Here is an 18,222-nt window from a genome sequence, read left to right on the forward strand (position 1 = left end):
ATTTGTGCGTGTGTGTGTGTGTGTGTGTTTATGTATTTGTGCGCGCGTTTTTGTGACAAATGAGGACATAAATTTGTATAATGACAAAGGTATGACATAGGTATTACAAGGAGAAGGTGACTTTTCAGGACATTACCCCATGTCCCCACTTTTCACAAAAACAAACCTGTGTGTGTGTGTGTCTGTGTCTGTGCGAGTGTGCCTGTGTGAGTGTGTCTGTGTGCGCGCGTGTGCGCGTGTGTGTGTGTGTGTCTGTGTCTGTGCGAGTGTGCCTGTGTGAGTGTGTCTGTGTGCGCGCGTGTGCGCGTGTGTGTGTGTGTGTCTGTGTCTGTGCGAGTGTGCCTGTGTGAGTGTGTCTGTGTGCGCGCGTGTGCGCGTGTGTGTGTGTGTGTCTGTGTCTGTGCGAGTGTGCCTGTGTGAGTGTGTCTGTGTGCGCGCGTGTGCGCGTGTGTGTGTGTGTGTGTGTGTGTGTGTGTGTGAGTGTGTGTAATTAGCAGCAAGCAGAATACAGCTGTCTCTAGCGCACACAAAATCGAATTGTTGATGAGAGAATCGCAATGCATTGCAGAATTGATTTTTTTTCTCCCACCCCTAATTATGACACAAATAAAGAAGGCTATAGAGTCTGTGTAATATTTGCCAGTACAGCGAGGTTATTTCTGTCTCTCTTGCAGGTTTGCTGTGTCCATGGCCAGGAAGATTGGCGCTCGTGTGTACGCTCTGCCTGACGATCTAGTGGAGGTCAAACCCAAGATGGTGATGACCGTGTTCGCGTGTCTAATGGGCAGAGGGATGAAGAGGGCGTAAAGCGGCACCCTGCGGACAATCAAACGCTGATGTCCTACCCACAAGCCATTTTGCTGGTTGAAAGGCTTCTGGTTCAGTCAATTTATTACAACCACAATTTAAAAAAAAATGCCAACAGATGTTAAAGAATCATGTTTAAGTTTGGCGGGACTGCAGTGTTGAAATGGGCTTGAAGTTTATGGAAGGGGACCAAAACAATTACGATTCCATCTGCAGAAGGGACAAATTTATACCAAATTATACCATCTTCAGTGAATTTCAAGATGACTAAAGCATATCTGCGCTGGATCCAACCCATGTCAGACTCAGCTTTGCAATACTCTATTTACATAATTGATAAAGGATGTGTGTACGAGTGATAGGTGTAGTTTTGACAGCTTTGGACATTTAGAGTCACAACTGGCCTTACTAGATGCAGTATTGCCTCTCTGCAGAACATGACTGTGTTTGAATCATTGAATTGGACCGCTTATTCTCCTTATGTTACAGAATTTACCAGAAAGGTTTCAGTGAGACACTTTAACACATTCCGTAGTTAAATCTCAGTGTACTATTTGTCTCATGTATATGTATACTCTTTTTACGTACAAGACACATCCAAACAGAATGAACTATGCATGATCTATATTTTTATTTAAAACAATACACTCAGAAAATGGCTTTAAAAGCTTTAAGCATTAACCAATCCATGCTGTTCGTTCAATGCGAAGATGACAAATAAAGGTCATCACATGTGGTCAGTGTCAAACCTGTTACCGCTGGTTGATGATAAGTGACTGTGTTGCCGGGAATGAAACTGGAAGTGGCTGGTCATACGGCAGCATGTTATCTATGGACCGAAGCAGCTCAATCCAAATGTCTGTAACTGAAAACATCATACAAATAAAGCAGAAAATGCAACTGCATTGTATGCCAGCTTCAGCATGTCTTCTTCTTTTCTTTCTTTTTCTTTTTCCATGAACAGTGTTTTGTGTTGAGCAGGGTCTGGATGAATTGTGCTGCTCAAATAAATAGTAAAGTTATGGTGTAAAAACACTATCCATCCATCCATCTCTTGAATGTTGAAGGTGATTAAATCTACAGTTTTTCAGTAATGGCTGAATAAGTGAAAGGATGGTTTTTGGGGTCAAAAGCCTCTTTGAAAGGCATAAATGGTCTCCTGTAGACTTATTCTGCTTAAAAAGGCTAATAAATGACTGCTAGGTCTGTGGTTTATTTTGGAAATGCCTATACTAATATTCTAGCTCCAAAATGTACAACCAGCGAATAGTTTGGAATAATTAAGATGTTTTAATATTTTTGAAAGAAATCTCTAAGGCTGATCAAAGCACAGTAAAAACGGTAATGTTGTAATGTAAAGCTTTAGATTAGGGAACACTATTCGCTATTAAGTAGTTGCTTTTTAGCATGCATATTACTACCGTATTGGCTGTTTATTAGTACTTAGGAAGCACAAATTAATGCATGACCACATTCTAGATCCCTTAACCCATACTCGATACCTAAACAGAACTACTACAGTAACTGCCTTACTATCAGTAAGCAGCAAATTAGGAGTTTATTGAGGGAAAATATCTGGTTACTAGTGTAAGCATGGTTCTCAGAGAATGGGAAAGAGACACTGCATCTGAGAAAGACGCCATGGGGGAATGCCTCCATCATGACCACTGTCTAAAGCACGTGTTAAAACACAAAAAATGTAATTGGTTGACACCATGAAAGGTGCCATGTAATACGTCATCCTCTTTTATCTGAAGAAGAAGTGACCAGGCAGTCCGAAGATTGGCAACGAGACGCAGTTGTCTTCTCATTGGGCTCTTGAGATGTGTACCTCTGGGGAGCCAGTTTAAGGACCCTCTGGAATGAGGGAGGTACTACTCTGCACTCAACCCTAAAGAAGACTGGCATATCAAAAGCAATAGCTGCCACCACTTGATCTTGCTCTCTTCAGGTGGTATGATTTCAGGAACCTGACCAAGCTCATATCAGGGTGACGATCCTGAAGGCCTGATTGAAAAAGGAAGTGAGCTTTGTATTCATCAAAATTGGCTGTCTTCACCCTGTTCTCAGGACTCAGCACGACAAAAAGAAAAAGAAACCTCTCTTGTCGATACTAGGAGAACGGTCGGATCTTGTTTTGTAAGACAGGTTTCAAGAAATCATTCCAAAAATGAGTAGAGGACCTTACTTTAAGACCCTAAATTGGGTCTTAACTCATGCCCATAGTGAACACTTCGCTATTCAAGGGAACTGCAGTTTGCACAAGGAAATCTCCAGACTCCAGCACCCGTGGGAGATCTACAATAAGAAGGATTCACAATCTGAGGTGAAAAAAAAAACCCATCCTGTTGGGTTCGAGAGATCAGAAGAGCTCTTCTCTGGGAACAGAACAGTTTTTCTTCTCCTCCCCAGTGTCAGGCAGTTTAACCCACAGGTACCTCTCTATGTCAGCAGTCTGCTTGGTAGCCCAGAGAGCCTGGTCTGTGGTGTGGCGCAGCTCGGCCACCGCCTCAGGGCACAGATTCTGGCCCTGGTCCAGATGCTTCAGCAGGTCGGCCTGGTATGCCTGCAGTACAGCTGCTGTATGCAGAGCACCACCTGCGTGACCCACTGCCACATATGCTCCACATAAATAATGACGGTTCACCCATTGAGAGGCTTCTCCAGCATCTCTTCAACGGGAGGCATGCTCATGCATTGCCTCAATATCGCGTAATTAGCGTGACTGAAGAGGTGAATGTGAGCCGAACTATGTTTTCTCAACCTCAGTGTTGATAGAAATAGAAGGCTCACAGGAGCTGGAGGGTTATTGCTGAACAGAAATTGCTCGTCCAACCTGCCATCAACGATTTCATATCTCTCGCGTCTCCAAGGGAGATCTAGTGTCTTTGTGGCATGGGCCATAACTTCCAACAGCTTCTCGTATGTGAGGCAGGCTGGAAGGGCTCAGAATCCAGCAGCTCACTAGTATCAGTGACTGAAGATTGAGAAAGATCAAGACCCTTATCAAACTCTTTGGCCAGCTTAATTTACAATCTCAATCTCTCAACAACGAGCGGGTCCTCCTGAGCCACGGGGAGCCAGTGCTGGTCCCAGTTCCCTCAAAAAAGGGACAAAGTGAGCTTTTTCATTGAAAAGCTCTTGCAGTGCGCATGCTCAGTCCTCGATCTTTTCAATCCTGATCCTCACCCAAGCACATGATGTACAAGTCGCGCCTGTCCTCAGGTGCCAGAAATGCACACACTTCCTGAAACGTTTTTCCTGGGAGGATTCTATGGATCGCCTAGAGACCCGCTATGAACAAATGGCTCCTGAAGACACAAAAGAGCACGAGGTGTACTACTGACACCCTTTTATACTCCGTTGTGCTGGTACACTCTAAAAAATGCTGGGTTAAAAAGGGACCAGCGGTTGGGTTGTTTTGACCCAGCGGTTGGGTTGTTTTGATTCAAAACAACCAAATAGCTGGGTTTGTCCCTTTTTAACCCAGCCTTTTTTTAGAGTGTAGTGACTTCATGGACTATCATTGTGTTTGGACACGTGCTTCAGGTATTCCCCCATAGCGTCTAGCACAAATGTATTCTAAAGGGAACTCTTAGTAAATTAGGGTGACAATACGTCCCCTTTTTCCCAGACACGTCCTGTCTAGGATTTCTATATTACTTAAAATATCCGATCAGTTGTATGACATCAAAGTACCATGAGATCTATAGAGAGCAGACAGCTCCTTATGCTTTCGATTTGCTCTCGCGGTACTTTGATGTCAAACACCAATCGGTCTGAGTAGCACCGCTTCAAGTCGAAACACACCTGATATGTATGAGTATTTGCATCGCTTTGACCGTTCTCTGTAGATCCCACCTTCTCACGCACCGTGATTGGTTGATTATGTACAATGCCCTCATGTTATCAGTCAAACTACTTTTCGATCATTACCTTCAGCAAGTATGAAAACAGGAAAACAAAGCCAAAACCTGGATATTTTAGGCAATGATCCTTCAGAAATCATTCTGATTTGCTGCTCAAGATACATTTTGCCTTCATATTTCTGTTGAAACTGATCGATTTTTCACGATTCTTTGATGACTAGAACATTCAAAAGAAACAGCATTTATTTTAAATATAAATCTTTTGTAACATTATAAATGTCACTTTTGATCAGTTTAATGCATCTTTATTGCTGAATAAAAGTATTACTTTTTTCCCTCAAAAATTGTAAAGATATTGCATCAATGTTTTCACAATAATGTGAAGCAGCACACCTTTTCTCAACATTGATAATAATCAGGAATGTTTCTTGAGACCAAATCAGCATATTAGAATGATTTCTGAAGATCATGTGACACTGAAGACTGGAGTAATGATGCTGGAAATACACAGGAATAAATACACTACAATAAACAAAAAGAAATGCATTACACAGGAAAAATACATTACTATAGAAAACAGTTCTTTAAATAGTAATAATATTTCACAATTACTGGTTTCAATTTGTTTTTGATCAAATAAATGCAGACTTGGTGAACATAAGAGAATTCTTAAAAAAACACACACACACTCTGGTATGCTGGTAGTGTGGATCCTCCTATGGCTATATCAGATTTGACCAGGTGCCTTTTGGTCCATACCAGGTGACCTTTGACCCCAAACACACCACCACACATTATAAGTCGTTTTCAATAAATACATTTTCAATAAAAGCATTTCATAATATATCGAATAATTGCCATTCAATTTGAAAGGCACATTTTATGGTGGGCATTTAGACATACTATTATATACATGCATGTGAGCAAAGTATCTGATTTGCGCCAATATTTCTGTCATCATTTCTCTTGCGTCAGTCAGACAGCAGCAGTAAAAACAGTTATATTTACCACTGATGACATGGTCCTTGTGTGTGTAATCAAGTGCTGAGCAGAGCAAAGCATGAGCATCAAAATCACAGCGCTGCAATCAGAGCACTTCAAACACACAAGCATCTGCTGGAATAACAATGAGCCTGAGCTCTCAGAAAACCACAGGAGGAGCTTTCAATCACACAACTGCGCTGGACATGCAAACACATCAGAGGATAGAGGAAAAGACACAGACTGAAGCTGAAGCGAGGAGGTGTGTGATGTCTGAAGTGCCGTATGGTAATGTGTCTCTCGTCCCCCTCCTGCCTCCAGACACTCCTCTCCCCTCTCAGCATCATTTCAGCCATAAAACATCAGATAAACGCACAAATCCATCAACCAAACCGGTCAAACATCACTGCACTGAAGTCAGAGGAAGACTCTTCAGAGTTTAGGAGAGGAAGGATGTCTGAAGACTTCAGAAGCACGTTCTCCAAACTCATGAAGAATTAATACACCACCACGTGAACCTCAAACAGCTCAAAAATACAAGCAGGTGAGTGAATCAACACAACGCTTACATTCCTTAATCGTCAATGTACTGTCTTACATGTGCATATTCTAAGTAATAGTAAGAATGAATCATCTAAATAATATTTTAGGATAGTCCCTGTCTGATCTGTTGATATTCAGTGCTAGTCAGAGCAACGGCTTTAAATGCAACCATAATGATCTGGATTCTGAGGTCACTTCTGGTCATCTTGTGATGACGGTGTTTTAAAAATGCTTCAGAGCCTGTGCACAGCTTTACAGTTTTAACAATTTTCAGTTCAACTGCAGCCCGGCCCATTCTCAGGAAATGCTGCCATTTGTGCATGGAAATTTCTGGATCTTTTCTAGTTACTGCCAAATGAAGCCCAATTATCTCCATAGACACTGGGAGGCACCGTAAGAGGACAACTGGACGATTCTTAAACTATTAAGGCCAATCGACTTAGATATACTGATTAACTATATACAGTGCACTGCAGGTCAAACGTTTAGAATTATTAAGATGTTTTTTTTCTTCGTGTTTTTGAAAGAAGTCTCACCAAGGCTGCATTTATTGGAACAGAAATGCAGTCAAAACTGTAGCATTTTAAAATATCATGCATTAAAGGGATAGTTCACCCAAAAATGAAATGTTGGTGTTTATCTGCTTACCCCCAGGGCATCCAAGATGTAGGTGACTTTGTTTCTTCAGTAGAACACAAACGAAGATTTTTAACTCTAACCGTTGCAGTCTGTCAGTCATATAATGGCAGTCAATGGGCTCCACGGCTTTGAGAGTCAAAAAGACATACACAAACAAAACCAAATTAAACCCTGCGGCTCGTGACGATACATTGATGTGTAAAGACACGAAACGATCGATCTGTGCAAGAAACTGAACAGTATTTATATCATTTTTTACCTCTGATTCACACAATGTCCAACTGTCCTGAGTGCGTTCACAACATCCGGCGTGTGCAGGGGCGTGTCTAGAGCATTTTAAATGGGGGGGCCAGTCGGGGGCACTGGCTCAAAAGAGGGTGGCCGGGGGGGTGTTGTGTTTGCGGAACGATATATGTTAAAAGCACACGTCCAGCTTTGTGTGAGTGAAGGAAATCCGCTTGGGAGTGGAGAGATTTTTCCTCGCGCACATGGATCGCGTAACATTATGCGCTCTCAACATTGTCATTAAGATCACACTATAGAAACCGCCTAAAATTAGAAATTTACTAAAAACAAGCCTATGGCAAGACATCTGGTAGAGGGGGCACCTGGGGTGGCCAGCCAAATTTCAGGGGGGGCCGGTGCCACCCCTGGCCACCACGTAGACACGCCCCTGGGCACGTGATGTCAAATAAATATGGTCGGGCAAAAAAATTCCACGTTGTCTGATGATATATCAAAATCGTCTTCCATTGTGGTGACCTGTACTTCTAAATATCTTTAGATCATCGCAGAGCCAGTGAACACGTCCGCAATCTCTCTGCATTGAGTAAATAATGAGTGACGTATACACGCGACAGATATGTATAGATGCCCTATTCGACCGCTCCAGATACGTTGACGCGTCCGCCATTTTGGAACATATCGCGGCCCATAGAAACAGTCACTAATGAGGCATCTACTTATATATATATGTATATATGTGTGTGTGTACTATGCCGGAGCACATACACGTGTCACGCGCCAGATGTTGTGAACGCACTCAGGACAGTTGGACATTGTGGTGGATCATCAAATTTTTATTTTTGGGTGAACTATCCCTTTAAATTGATCAAAAGTAAAGTCATTTATGTTACGAAAGATTTATATTTCAAATAAATGCTGTTATTTTAACCTTCATTTCATCAAATAATCTTTTAAAAAACATATCACAGAGTAGTGTAGTACTTTTGCGTTGCAGTATATTTTAATTTGTACAAATAATTTTTTACAGCCTAAAATAATATACAATTAAAGTGCACCAGTAAAATATCTGTATAAATATACTGACTTCTAAAGCCATTTCATGTCACTTTGATGACTTGGGTCTGCTATAATAATTAAAATATTTTTTGGTTTATCAGTAACATTTAGTAGCAAATGCTTATAGATCATTAAATATTAATTGAACTTTCATATATCCCAACAATATTAGAAACATATTTGTCAAGTTGCCAGACATGATTAAATATATTGCTGTCCATTTAAACTGAAGAGACAATTACACAATAGTTTACAATATCTCTTTTTTAGATAATATATAGTATAATATGTCTATAAAGACACCTTTATTTTGTTGTGTAGAATAATAAAACAAACACTTAAGTGCAGCACGTATTATTTGATTTATTTATTATTTTTCTAATTTGTTCACTCTAGTACTTTTGCATTGCAAGTATTACTATTTTAATTTGTACAAATATATGATTCAAATCAAATTTTTGCAGGCTAAAATAATAAACAAGCACAGTGCACCAATAAATATCTGCTTTATGTGTTACCAATGTGCAAAAACAGCTGGGTATCCGTTTGAGATGAGCACATTTATTGATTAAAGTGTTAAATTGGTTGTAGACTGAGTTCTACAAAACAATTCGCACAGATAGTTTTAAAGGTTAGAAGGCCATCGTATATTTATTATAGAAATAAATAAAAATAAAAAAGAGTTTTACGTTTGAGCTGAAAATGTTGACCTATAGTGATATTTGTAATTTATTTGATTAATTATTCAGCATATGCAATTAATTTGATAACATTTGAAATCAACTGAAAGCCTATTAAATATATATGAAGGTCACATACATTGTTACTAAAACTCTTATGCAATATAGAGCATGTAGCTGAACAGAGACAGGTCTTATTCCAGAACAGACTCTTTTACAGCATGACCGGCCAAGTGTTGGTGGAGAGCATGGATTTATCAGCTCACAGACTCTCTGTGAAGACGTCTGTTGAAGAAGAGTCAGAGCGCGCAGATAGCACTCTCAGCCGGTGAGATTGTAGAACTCAACACTTCCCATCAGTTGTCTAATGGTCAGATATGGTCTGGCAGCCTGTAAAAATCCCTGTTTGACTCTTTTGCCAATGCAGTGGTCAGTCCATATGTGATGACACATCCTCAGAGTTACAGCGAGTGGCCACCCTCGAACCGCGTGGACTGAACTCACAGAACTCCTTTCATGGCAGAGGGGCGCTGTCAAGGTGAGCGGGGCACACAGCTTCATTTGGATTTATTCACGTATGGCCTGCTTTGGAATTTGAACACAAAAACACAATTGTTCTAGTATTTTCTTCTTCAAATGCACAGAATATATAAAGTCAATATCATTTAATATATATTTAAATTCACCCTGTCTGTCTAAATGTATGTGATATAGCTTATTGTAGAAAAAATCATCAGTGCATATGTTTGAACTTTTGAAAAAACTTTTGGCCTCGTATAATGTTTGATTAAAATGTCATAACTGAATAGTCCAGTAAAAACACCAGTCTTCTCTCTGGTGACGTATGCAGGACTTCTCCACTCATTTAGTCCTCTTTAACCCCTCCCTGTAAGCTCATGTTCATCTGCCTCCACTTTTGAGTGCCACGCCCACATCTCAACATCCAATCAACAACGACACACAATCAACAAGTCTGTGGCACTCGGATCACAAACAATATAGAACAAAAGATTCATCACTGCTTGCATTTCATTGCAACTTTCACATTAAATATAATTTAATGTAACAAGGTGTCCACCATAAATGACATATATATATATATATATATATATATATATATATATACTGCGGATGCATTTCAAATGGACACTGATTCATTAGTTCCCTTTGTTTCCAAGGTTGGTGAGTATGGTGGTCACTCTTAGAGAATGGGCCCATAAAAGCCTGCAGGAAGAGGAGGAAAGGCCAGATTCTTTCTTAGAGCGCTTCAGAGGACCTGAACTCCAAATTGCTCCAAGTCGGATAAGTATCAGACCCGATGCCCAAGATGGATCCAGCAGTGCCAAAACCAAGTGAGTTTGTGCTTTCACACCATTACCTCTGAACAACTGTATAAAATCTCCATTGCCTTGTTAAACATACATGTAACCACATAATATGTTGAAATGCATTTGGTTACCAGGAAAAAGTCTGATGTTTTCATATTGGCATCTGCTGATGACCTGTACTACCGCTGGCTGTTTGTTATTGCCGCAGCTGTATTGTACAACTGGTGCTTTGTGGTGGCTAGGTAAGACAAAAGAAATGTCCATTTATCTACACACGAGCAGAGTTTAAAGCTGAAATACTGAACATCAAAAGCATCTCTGAGCTAAGATTCTAAAAAGAATCCAGTGATTCAAATGTAAACCTAGTCAGCAAATTATACAGTAAATAACCTGAATATAATAAACCATCTCATTTTGGATTCTGAATGCTGCATGTAGGGCCTGTGAGGAAGGTACAGGTGCATCTCAATAAATTAGAATGTCGTGGAAAAGTTCATTTATTTCAGTAATTCAACTCAAATTGTGAAACTCGTGTATTAAATAAATTCAATGCACACAGACTGAAGTAGTTTAAGTCTTTGGTTCTTTTAATTGTGATGATTTTGACTCACATTTAACAAAAACCCACCAATTCACTATCTCAACAAATTAGAATACTTCATAAGACCAATAAAAAAAACATTTTTAGTGAATTGTTGGCCTTCTGGAAAGTATGTTCATTTACTGTACATGTACTCAATACTTGGTAGGGGCTCCTTTTGCTTTAATTACTGCCTCAATTCGGCGTGGCATGGAGGTGATCAGTTTGTGGCACTGCTGAGGTGGTATGGAAGCCCAGGTTTCTTTGACAGTGGCCTTCAGCTCATCTGCATTTTGCTCCAGAAAAGGTTTGACCGAAGAGCAAGACATTAGATAGCTGTGCCTTGGTAGCAATGTGGATAAAGGAACTCATCAGAACTTACAAGTGTCAAGCATCAAGTCTCTGGATCGTTTACCATTATTAATGTTAAGACTGGGTGAGAAAATAAAATAAACTCTTGAAATACAATTCTAGAAGAATGTGATTGCTCAAGATTGGTATTTCCACACTGATTCATTAGTTCCCTTTGTTTCCAAGGCTGGTGAGTATGGTGGTCACTCTTAGAGAATGGGCCCATAAAAGCCTTCAGGAAGAAGAAGAAAGGCCAGATTCTTTCTTAGAGCGCTTCAGAGGACCTGAACTCCAAATTGCTCCCAGTCGGATAAGCATCAGTAGACCCGATCATGATGGAAACAACAGTGCCAAAACCAAGTGAGTTTGTCCTCTCACACTATTATGTACAACTGTATAAAATCTCTATTGCCTTGTCTAACACACATGCAACCACATACAATGTTGAATTGCATCTGGTTACCGGGAAAAATTCAGATGTTTTCATATTGGCAACCGCTGATGACCTGTACTACCGCTGGCTGTTTGTTATTGCCACAGCTGTATTGTACAACTGGTGCTTTGTGGTGGCTAGGTAAGACAAATTAAATGTCCATTTATCTACACACTGGCGGAGTTTAAACCTGAAATGCTGAACATCAAAAGCATTTCTGAACTAAGATTCTCAAATGAATCCAGTGATTACAGCGTAAAACTAGGCAGTAAATTATACAGTAAAATAATCTGAATACTTTAAGAGGAAGAAAGAATAAACCTACTCATTTTGGATTCTGAATGCTGCATGTAGGGCTTCTTGCACCTGTATTTGTAGCAGCTGTTCTTCCATTAAATCCAAGCACTATAATTAGACCTCAAGAGCAAGTGTGTGTGTGATCTAGGCTCTCATTTTGATGATGATTCATGTAAATAAGTGTTTTTGTGTCATGTGTGAAAGGGTTAGTCCTGACGGAAGCTGATGGTGTTTCATTATTCATATCCCAAACACAGGGCCTGCTTTGATGAGCTTCAAACCAGGAACTTCATTCTGTGGCTGGTTTTGGATTATCTCTCTGATGTCATTTATATACTGGACACCTGTGTGAGACTGAGAACAGGTCAGAATCTTACAGTGTCTATCATGTTTTTGGAAGAGTTGTTGTGACGCTTTGCTCTAACAATTCAATAGGCGTTTTTGGTACAGTGAATATGAGTAATCATGAAGATCTGACAATGTATTTCTTCACTATAGGTTTCCTTGAGCAGGGTCTTCTGGTGAAGGACCTAACCAACTTAAGAGAAAGCTATTTTCACACAATGCAATTCAAGTTAGACCTGCTATCCATACTACCCACTGATCTAGCTTACATCGCCATTGGCATTCACGTGCCAGAGCTGCGTTTCAATCGACTGTACGCAACCCAGGCAACGATCAGTTCTGTGAAACAAAGCAAATCCAATGTTACCTTTTGTCTACACCGGACACGAGTGGCGCGTCGCGACAAAATACTATAGAACTCATTATAATCAGTGATGCTGTCTACACCATAGATATATATAGCATATTGGCTGTTTATTAGTACTTATAAAGCACACATTAATGCCTTATTACGCATGACCATATTTTTGATTCTTAATGCTACCCCATACCTAAACTTAACAACTGCAAAATTAGATGCAAATTAGAAGTTCATTGAGGCAAACATTGTAGTTAATAGTTAATGTAGTGAGAATTGGACACTGTATGGTCTACACTGCATGCGGTGTGGCACGACACGACAAATCCCCGACAGAAAACTGCTGCTGCGTTCTATTCATGACGTATTGACACAAGTTTCAAATGATTTTCAACGGTCGCTTTGTGTTTTTTTTCAACGGTCTAGTCCAGTGTACTAGACAGACTTTAGCTGTTGCGGCGCAGACACGGTGTTACTCACCTATCGAGAAGAAACAAAGCAACCTCGGTGTCCGATCGCAGGCCTCCGCTCCTTGAGTTCTCTCCAGCGCTGGAAAGCTGATCCGATATGTACACGGGCCCCACTTCTTGCCTTCTTGCCTTAAGCCTACTTTTGTTCTGCAGACATTTTCCTCTCTTGTTTTTTATCCGCCATCTCTATCTTTCTGTCGCTCGGCTCGCTAATGTCCATCCTGTGCACTGAACGCTCTCTCCTCCACATCATGAGTAGACACGCCCCTTACTGCTGATTGGCTACAAGTTTGTTTTGCTATTCGGAAAAATCACTTACCCCACCTTTAATAATTAAATAGGTGCTTCGGTACGAGTAATCATGAAGAACTGACAATGTATATCTTCACTATAGGTTTCCTTGAGCAGGGTCTTCTGGTGAAGGACCTTACCAAGTTAAGAGAAAGCTATTTTCACACAATGCAATTCAAGTTAGACCTGCTATCCATACTACCCACTGATCTAGCTTACATCGCCATTGGCATTCACGTGCCAGAGCTGCGTTTCAATCGACTAATGCGCTTCTCACGTCTCTTTGAGTTCTTCGACCGCACCGAGACCCGCACAAGCTACCCCAACATATTCCGCATTTGCAACTTGGTGCTCTATATCCTAGTCATCATTCACTGGAATGCCTGCATCTACTTTGCCATCTCCAAGTCTCTGGGGTTCGGATCCGACCAGTGGGTCTACCCAAACATCTCTGACCCTGAGTTTGGGACTCTCACTCGAGGATACGTCTACTGCCTCTACTGGTCAACCCTCACCTTGACGACCATTGGGGAAGTGCCAGCTCCAGTGCGGGATGAGGAGTATCTTTTTGTTGTTTTTGATTTCCTTGTTGGTGTTCTAATTTTTGCCACTATTGTTGGTAACGTAGGAGCCATGATATCAAACATGAATGCCACATGGGCTGAGTTCCAGGCTCACATCGATGCCATCAAACACTACATGCAGTTCAGAAAGGTCAGCAAAGAGCTCGAAGCCAGAGTCATCAAATGGTTCAACTACTTGTGGACCAACAAGAAAGCAATTGATGAGCAGGATGTCCTAAAGAATCTGCCCAACAAACTGCGGGCTGAGATCGCTATCAATGTGCACCTGGATACACTGAAGAAGGTCCGAATCTTCCAGGACTGTGAAGCTGGGCTTTTGGTTGAACTGGTGCTCAAGCTGCGGCCACAGGTCTTCAGTCCCGGAGACTACATCTGCCGAAAGGGACACATAGGAAAAGAGATGTACATCATCAAAGAGGGTCGCCTTGCTGTTGTGGCCGATGATGGGGTGACCCAGTTTGCACACTTGACGGCCGGCAGCTGCTTTGGCGAGATTAGCATCCTCAACATCAAAGGCAGCAAAATGGGCAACCGACGCACAGCTAACATCCGTAGCATTCGCTATTCTGACCTCTTCTGTTTGTCAAAGGATGACCTGATGGAGGCTGTAATGGAGTATCCGGATGCTAAGAAAGCTCTGGAAGAGAGGGGAAGACAGATCCTTCTGAAGGAGGGCCTGCTGGAGGAGATGGACGCAGGTGGAATTGGAGAAGAACAGGTTGAGGAGAAAGTGGAGAGGTTAGAAGCTTCTCTTGAAATACTACAGACTCGGTTTGCTCGGTTACTGGCTGAGTACACAGCTACTCAACAGCGCCTGAAGCAGAGGCTCACAGCACTGGAGTGTAGGACACGTCACTCTGGCAGCGGCTTCTTCTCGGATGGCAATGAAAGCACTATTGACGGTGACGGTACACACAGTGAGGTCAACATCCAGCTCTGAGCACTTGTCTCTAAGACAGAACCTTATACAGTAGTCTTAATGATCATTCAATAGCAATAATACATGACACTTTACAACAATGATAGAAGTCAAAAGTTACACAAAATTTGTTCATATGCATGTGGGATTGTTTCATTTTTATTTATTCAGTAAATGTCATGGAACAGACCTCAATTGCGTGTCTTACAAAACATATAATAACAAGGTTTTGCCCACCACTTAAAGGTGTACTTTTTAGCTGTTTGTGTGATGCTTTGCTGAGTAAAAATGATTTACATATAAAAAATGAACAGCACTTTTGGAAATATACCATTAATTTTTGTGATGAGACTCCAGAAATATCAGTCTTCTAGAATCAAACAAACAAACAAAAACTTCTAGACTTCTACAAATGTTTTATTCTACATTCATGAAGAGGTACCAATCGTCTTTCATTATTACAGTATGTCGCTTTATGTAGGACTGCCAGATTTAAAAATTATTTTATACCAGCTGCCATTAAATATACTTGAAACTTCCAGGCAGGCGTGTTGAGGCAAGTTGGAGCTAAACTCTGCAGGACACCGGCCCTCCAGGATCAAGTTTGGTGACCCCTGTTTTATATTAATAACATGGGCGATGTAACTGTGCAGATGAGGGCATTTAGTGAACTTAATGTGAGGAGCTGTCAACTATCTGTATTATCACTGAAGTTAAACCCTAGTGAATGTTTTATAATATTTATCAGTTTTAAAGAACCAATAATACTAAATGTTTATTTCTAAAGAAGCAAATGAGCTACACTGCTGCTTTAGTTTGTTATCAGTTGATTTCAATATCATTTTATCACTGAAAATGAAAGAGAGGCTAGATGCATTTCAATTGACTGATGCGCTTTTCATGTCTGTTTGAGTTCTTTGACCAGACCGAGACCGGCACAAGCTACCCCAACATGTTTCGCATTTGGTGCTCTATATCCTAGTTATCATTTACTTGAACACCTGCATCTACTTTGCCATCTCCAAGTCTCTGGGATTTCGATCCGACCAGTGGGTCTACGCAAACATATCTGATCCTGAGTTTGGGACACTCACTCGAGGATACGTCTACTGCCTCTACTGGTCAACCCTCACCTTGACGACCATTGGGGAAATGCCGGCCCCAGTGCGGGATGAGGAATATCTTTTTGTTGTTTTTGATTTCCTTGTTGGCGTTCTCATTTTCGCCACCATTGTTGGTAATATAGGAGCCATGATATCAAACATGAATGCCACACGGGCCGAGTTCCAGGCTCACATCGATGCCATCAAACACTACATGCAGTTCAGAAAGGTCAGCAAAGAGCTGGAAGCCAGAGTCATCAAATGGTTCGACTACCTGTGGACCAATAAGAAAGCAATTGATGAGCAGGATGTCCTAAAGAATCTGCCCAACAAACTGCGGGCTGAGATCGCTATCAATGTGCACCTGGATACACTGAAGAAGGTCCGAATCTTCCAGGACTGTGAAGCTGGGCTTTTGGTTGAACTGGTGCTCAAGCTGCGGCCACAGGTCTTCAGTCCCGGAGACTACATCTGCCGAAAGGGACACATAGGAAAAGAGATGTACATCATCAAAGAGGGTCGCCTTGCTGTTGTGGCCGATGATGGGGTGACCCAGTTTGCACACCTGACGGCCGGCAGCTGCTTTGGCGAGATTAGCATCCTCAACATCAAAGGCAGCAAAATGGGCAACCGTCGCACCGCTAACATCCGTAGCATTGGCTACTCTGACCTCTTCTGTTTGTCAAAGGATGACCTGATGGAGGCTGTAATGGAGTATCCGGATGCTAAGAAAGCTCTGGAAGAGAGGGGAAGACAGATCCTTCTGAAGGAGGGCCTGCTGGAGGAGATGGACGCAGGTGGAATTGGAGAAGAACGGGTTGAGGAGAAAGTGGAGAGGCTGGAAGCTTCTCTTGAAATACTACAGACTCGGTTTGCTCGGTTACTGGCTGAGTACACAGCTACTCAACAGCGCCTGAAGCAGAGGCTCACAGCACTGGAGTGTAGGACACGTCACTCTGGCAGCGGCTTCTTCTCGGATGGCAATGAAAGCACTATTGACGGTGACGGTACACACAGTGAGGTCAACATCCAGCTCTGAGCACTTGCTTCTAAGACAGAACCTTATACAGCACAGTGGTCTTAATGACCATTCAATAGCAATAATATATGAACACTAGAAAGAACATAACATTGCATGTGGAACTGTTTCATTTTTATTTGCAAATGCCATTGAACGGACGTCAATTGACTGTCTTATAAAAACATAACAAGCTTTTGCCCACCCCATTTAAAGGTGTACTTTTTGTGTGAAGTTTTGCTAATTAAAAAGAGTTTCCCACATAAAAAACTAACAGCACTTTTGGGATATACCATTAACTGGTGTAAACCCAGATGAGACTCCAGACATAAAGAAACAAACAAAAAACTTGGCCAAAAAATTGACTATCCTGTAAATGCAGCTGTTAGCAGATATATTAATAGTGTTTGTGTGATAAATGTACCTTTTGTAACGTATCAGTTAAAGATGCTGGACATTTATTTTTCTATTGCCCTTTTTCTATTTCATTTTGGGTTGACCAAATAGACATAACAAAAAAAAAAAAAAAAAAAACCCTTAATATAGAACCTCATGACATTTTACTTTGTTTCATGTTTTTTCCCATATAAAATACAAAATTTCATTATTCATCTTTTTTTTTTTTTTTAGCAAAGTTTATTATTCATAAGACCTTTTGTAACACTGATCTTAAATATATATTTTGAAACCCTTTCTAATATGAGACCACAAAACAAGAAGCTTAAAAACAATAAACATTCTTCTAAAGCTTTTCAAAATGTATGTAACTGCCCTAATGTTATATAGCACTTTTTATCCTAGTGTTTTTTTTAAATAATATGTTTATGTTCATTTTATGTTGTTGTTGTTGTTATTCTGTTTTACATGCTTTAAACTGTACGACATTGCCTTACTTTTTGCCTTGTATCTGTATGTGACGGAACTAAATAAAAAATAAGAATTAGTCACTTCTTGGCAGGTTTTGTAAGTTTCTGATGACCTCTTCGATCTTCTCAATACAGATGACTGTATGATTTATTGAATGTATAACTTTATTTGAGCTTTCGTGTTGTGGACTCGACTCGACTTGAAAAAATCAATCTAAAGAAACTAAAATATGTTAGTCATATGGTGTAATAACGTGTTTCTCAATTAACTTTTTCTTCAGGACTCTGTCAATATTAATGAGTAACTCAGTCCGTGACCCTCCCTCAAAGCAAACACTGATTATAACACTCGTTTTATCGCTTGTTTTAGCGTAAAGTTTAGAAATTTTGCTTCAGTCATGTTATCATAATTGTCAATTAATTTTATAAATCAATCAATTTAAATCTTTCATTAAAAA

General features: G+C 40.7%; 2 protein-coding genes and 1 pseudogene across 4 annotated transcripts in view; all 3 read left to right on the plus strand.

Moving 5' to 3' along the window:
* Positions 1-1,722, plus strand: part of LOC107663112 (plastin-3) — a 32,412-nt gene extending 30,690 nt beyond the window's left edge. For all 3 annotated transcript variants that reach the window (XM_016453271.1, XM_016453272.1, XM_016453270.1), the window contains exon 16: positions 675-1,722. In XM_016453271.1, the coding sequence (XP_016308757.1) occupies positions 675-807 (133 nt within the window). In that variant the 3' untranslated portion in view covers positions 808-1,722. The remainder of the gene's footprint in view (positions 1-674) is intronic.
* A 7,320-nt stretch (positions 1,723-9,042) lies between these two features.
* Positions 9,043-14,798, plus strand: LOC107663082 (cyclic nucleotide-gated olfactory channel-like). The gene is made up of 6 exons (XM_016453234.1): positions 9,043-9,149; positions 9,249-9,359; positions 10,000-10,173; positions 10,284-10,391; positions 12,068-12,174; positions 13,378-14,798. Exons 1-6 carry the CDS (start codon positions 9,043-9,045, stop codon positions 14,796-14,798), a joined length of 2,028 nt encoding a protein of 675 aa, XP_016308720.1.
* Positions 14,799-15,666: 868 nt separating this feature from the next.
* LOC107663083 (cyclic nucleotide-gated olfactory channel-like) lies at positions 15,667-17,137 on the plus strand (annotated as a pseudogene).
* Positions 17,138-18,222: the final 1,085 nt, after the last annotated feature.

This window comes from Sinocyclocheilus anshuiensis, unplaced genomic scaffold (genome assembly GCF_001515605.1).
Source record: "Sinocyclocheilus anshuiensis isolate Anshui unplaced genomic scaffold, SAMN03320099.WGS_v1.1 scaffold836, whole genome shotgun sequence".
In the NCBI taxonomy this organism is placed as follows: Eukaryota; Metazoa; Chordata; class Actinopteri; order Cypriniformes; family Cyprinidae; genus Sinocyclocheilus; species Sinocyclocheilus anshuiensis.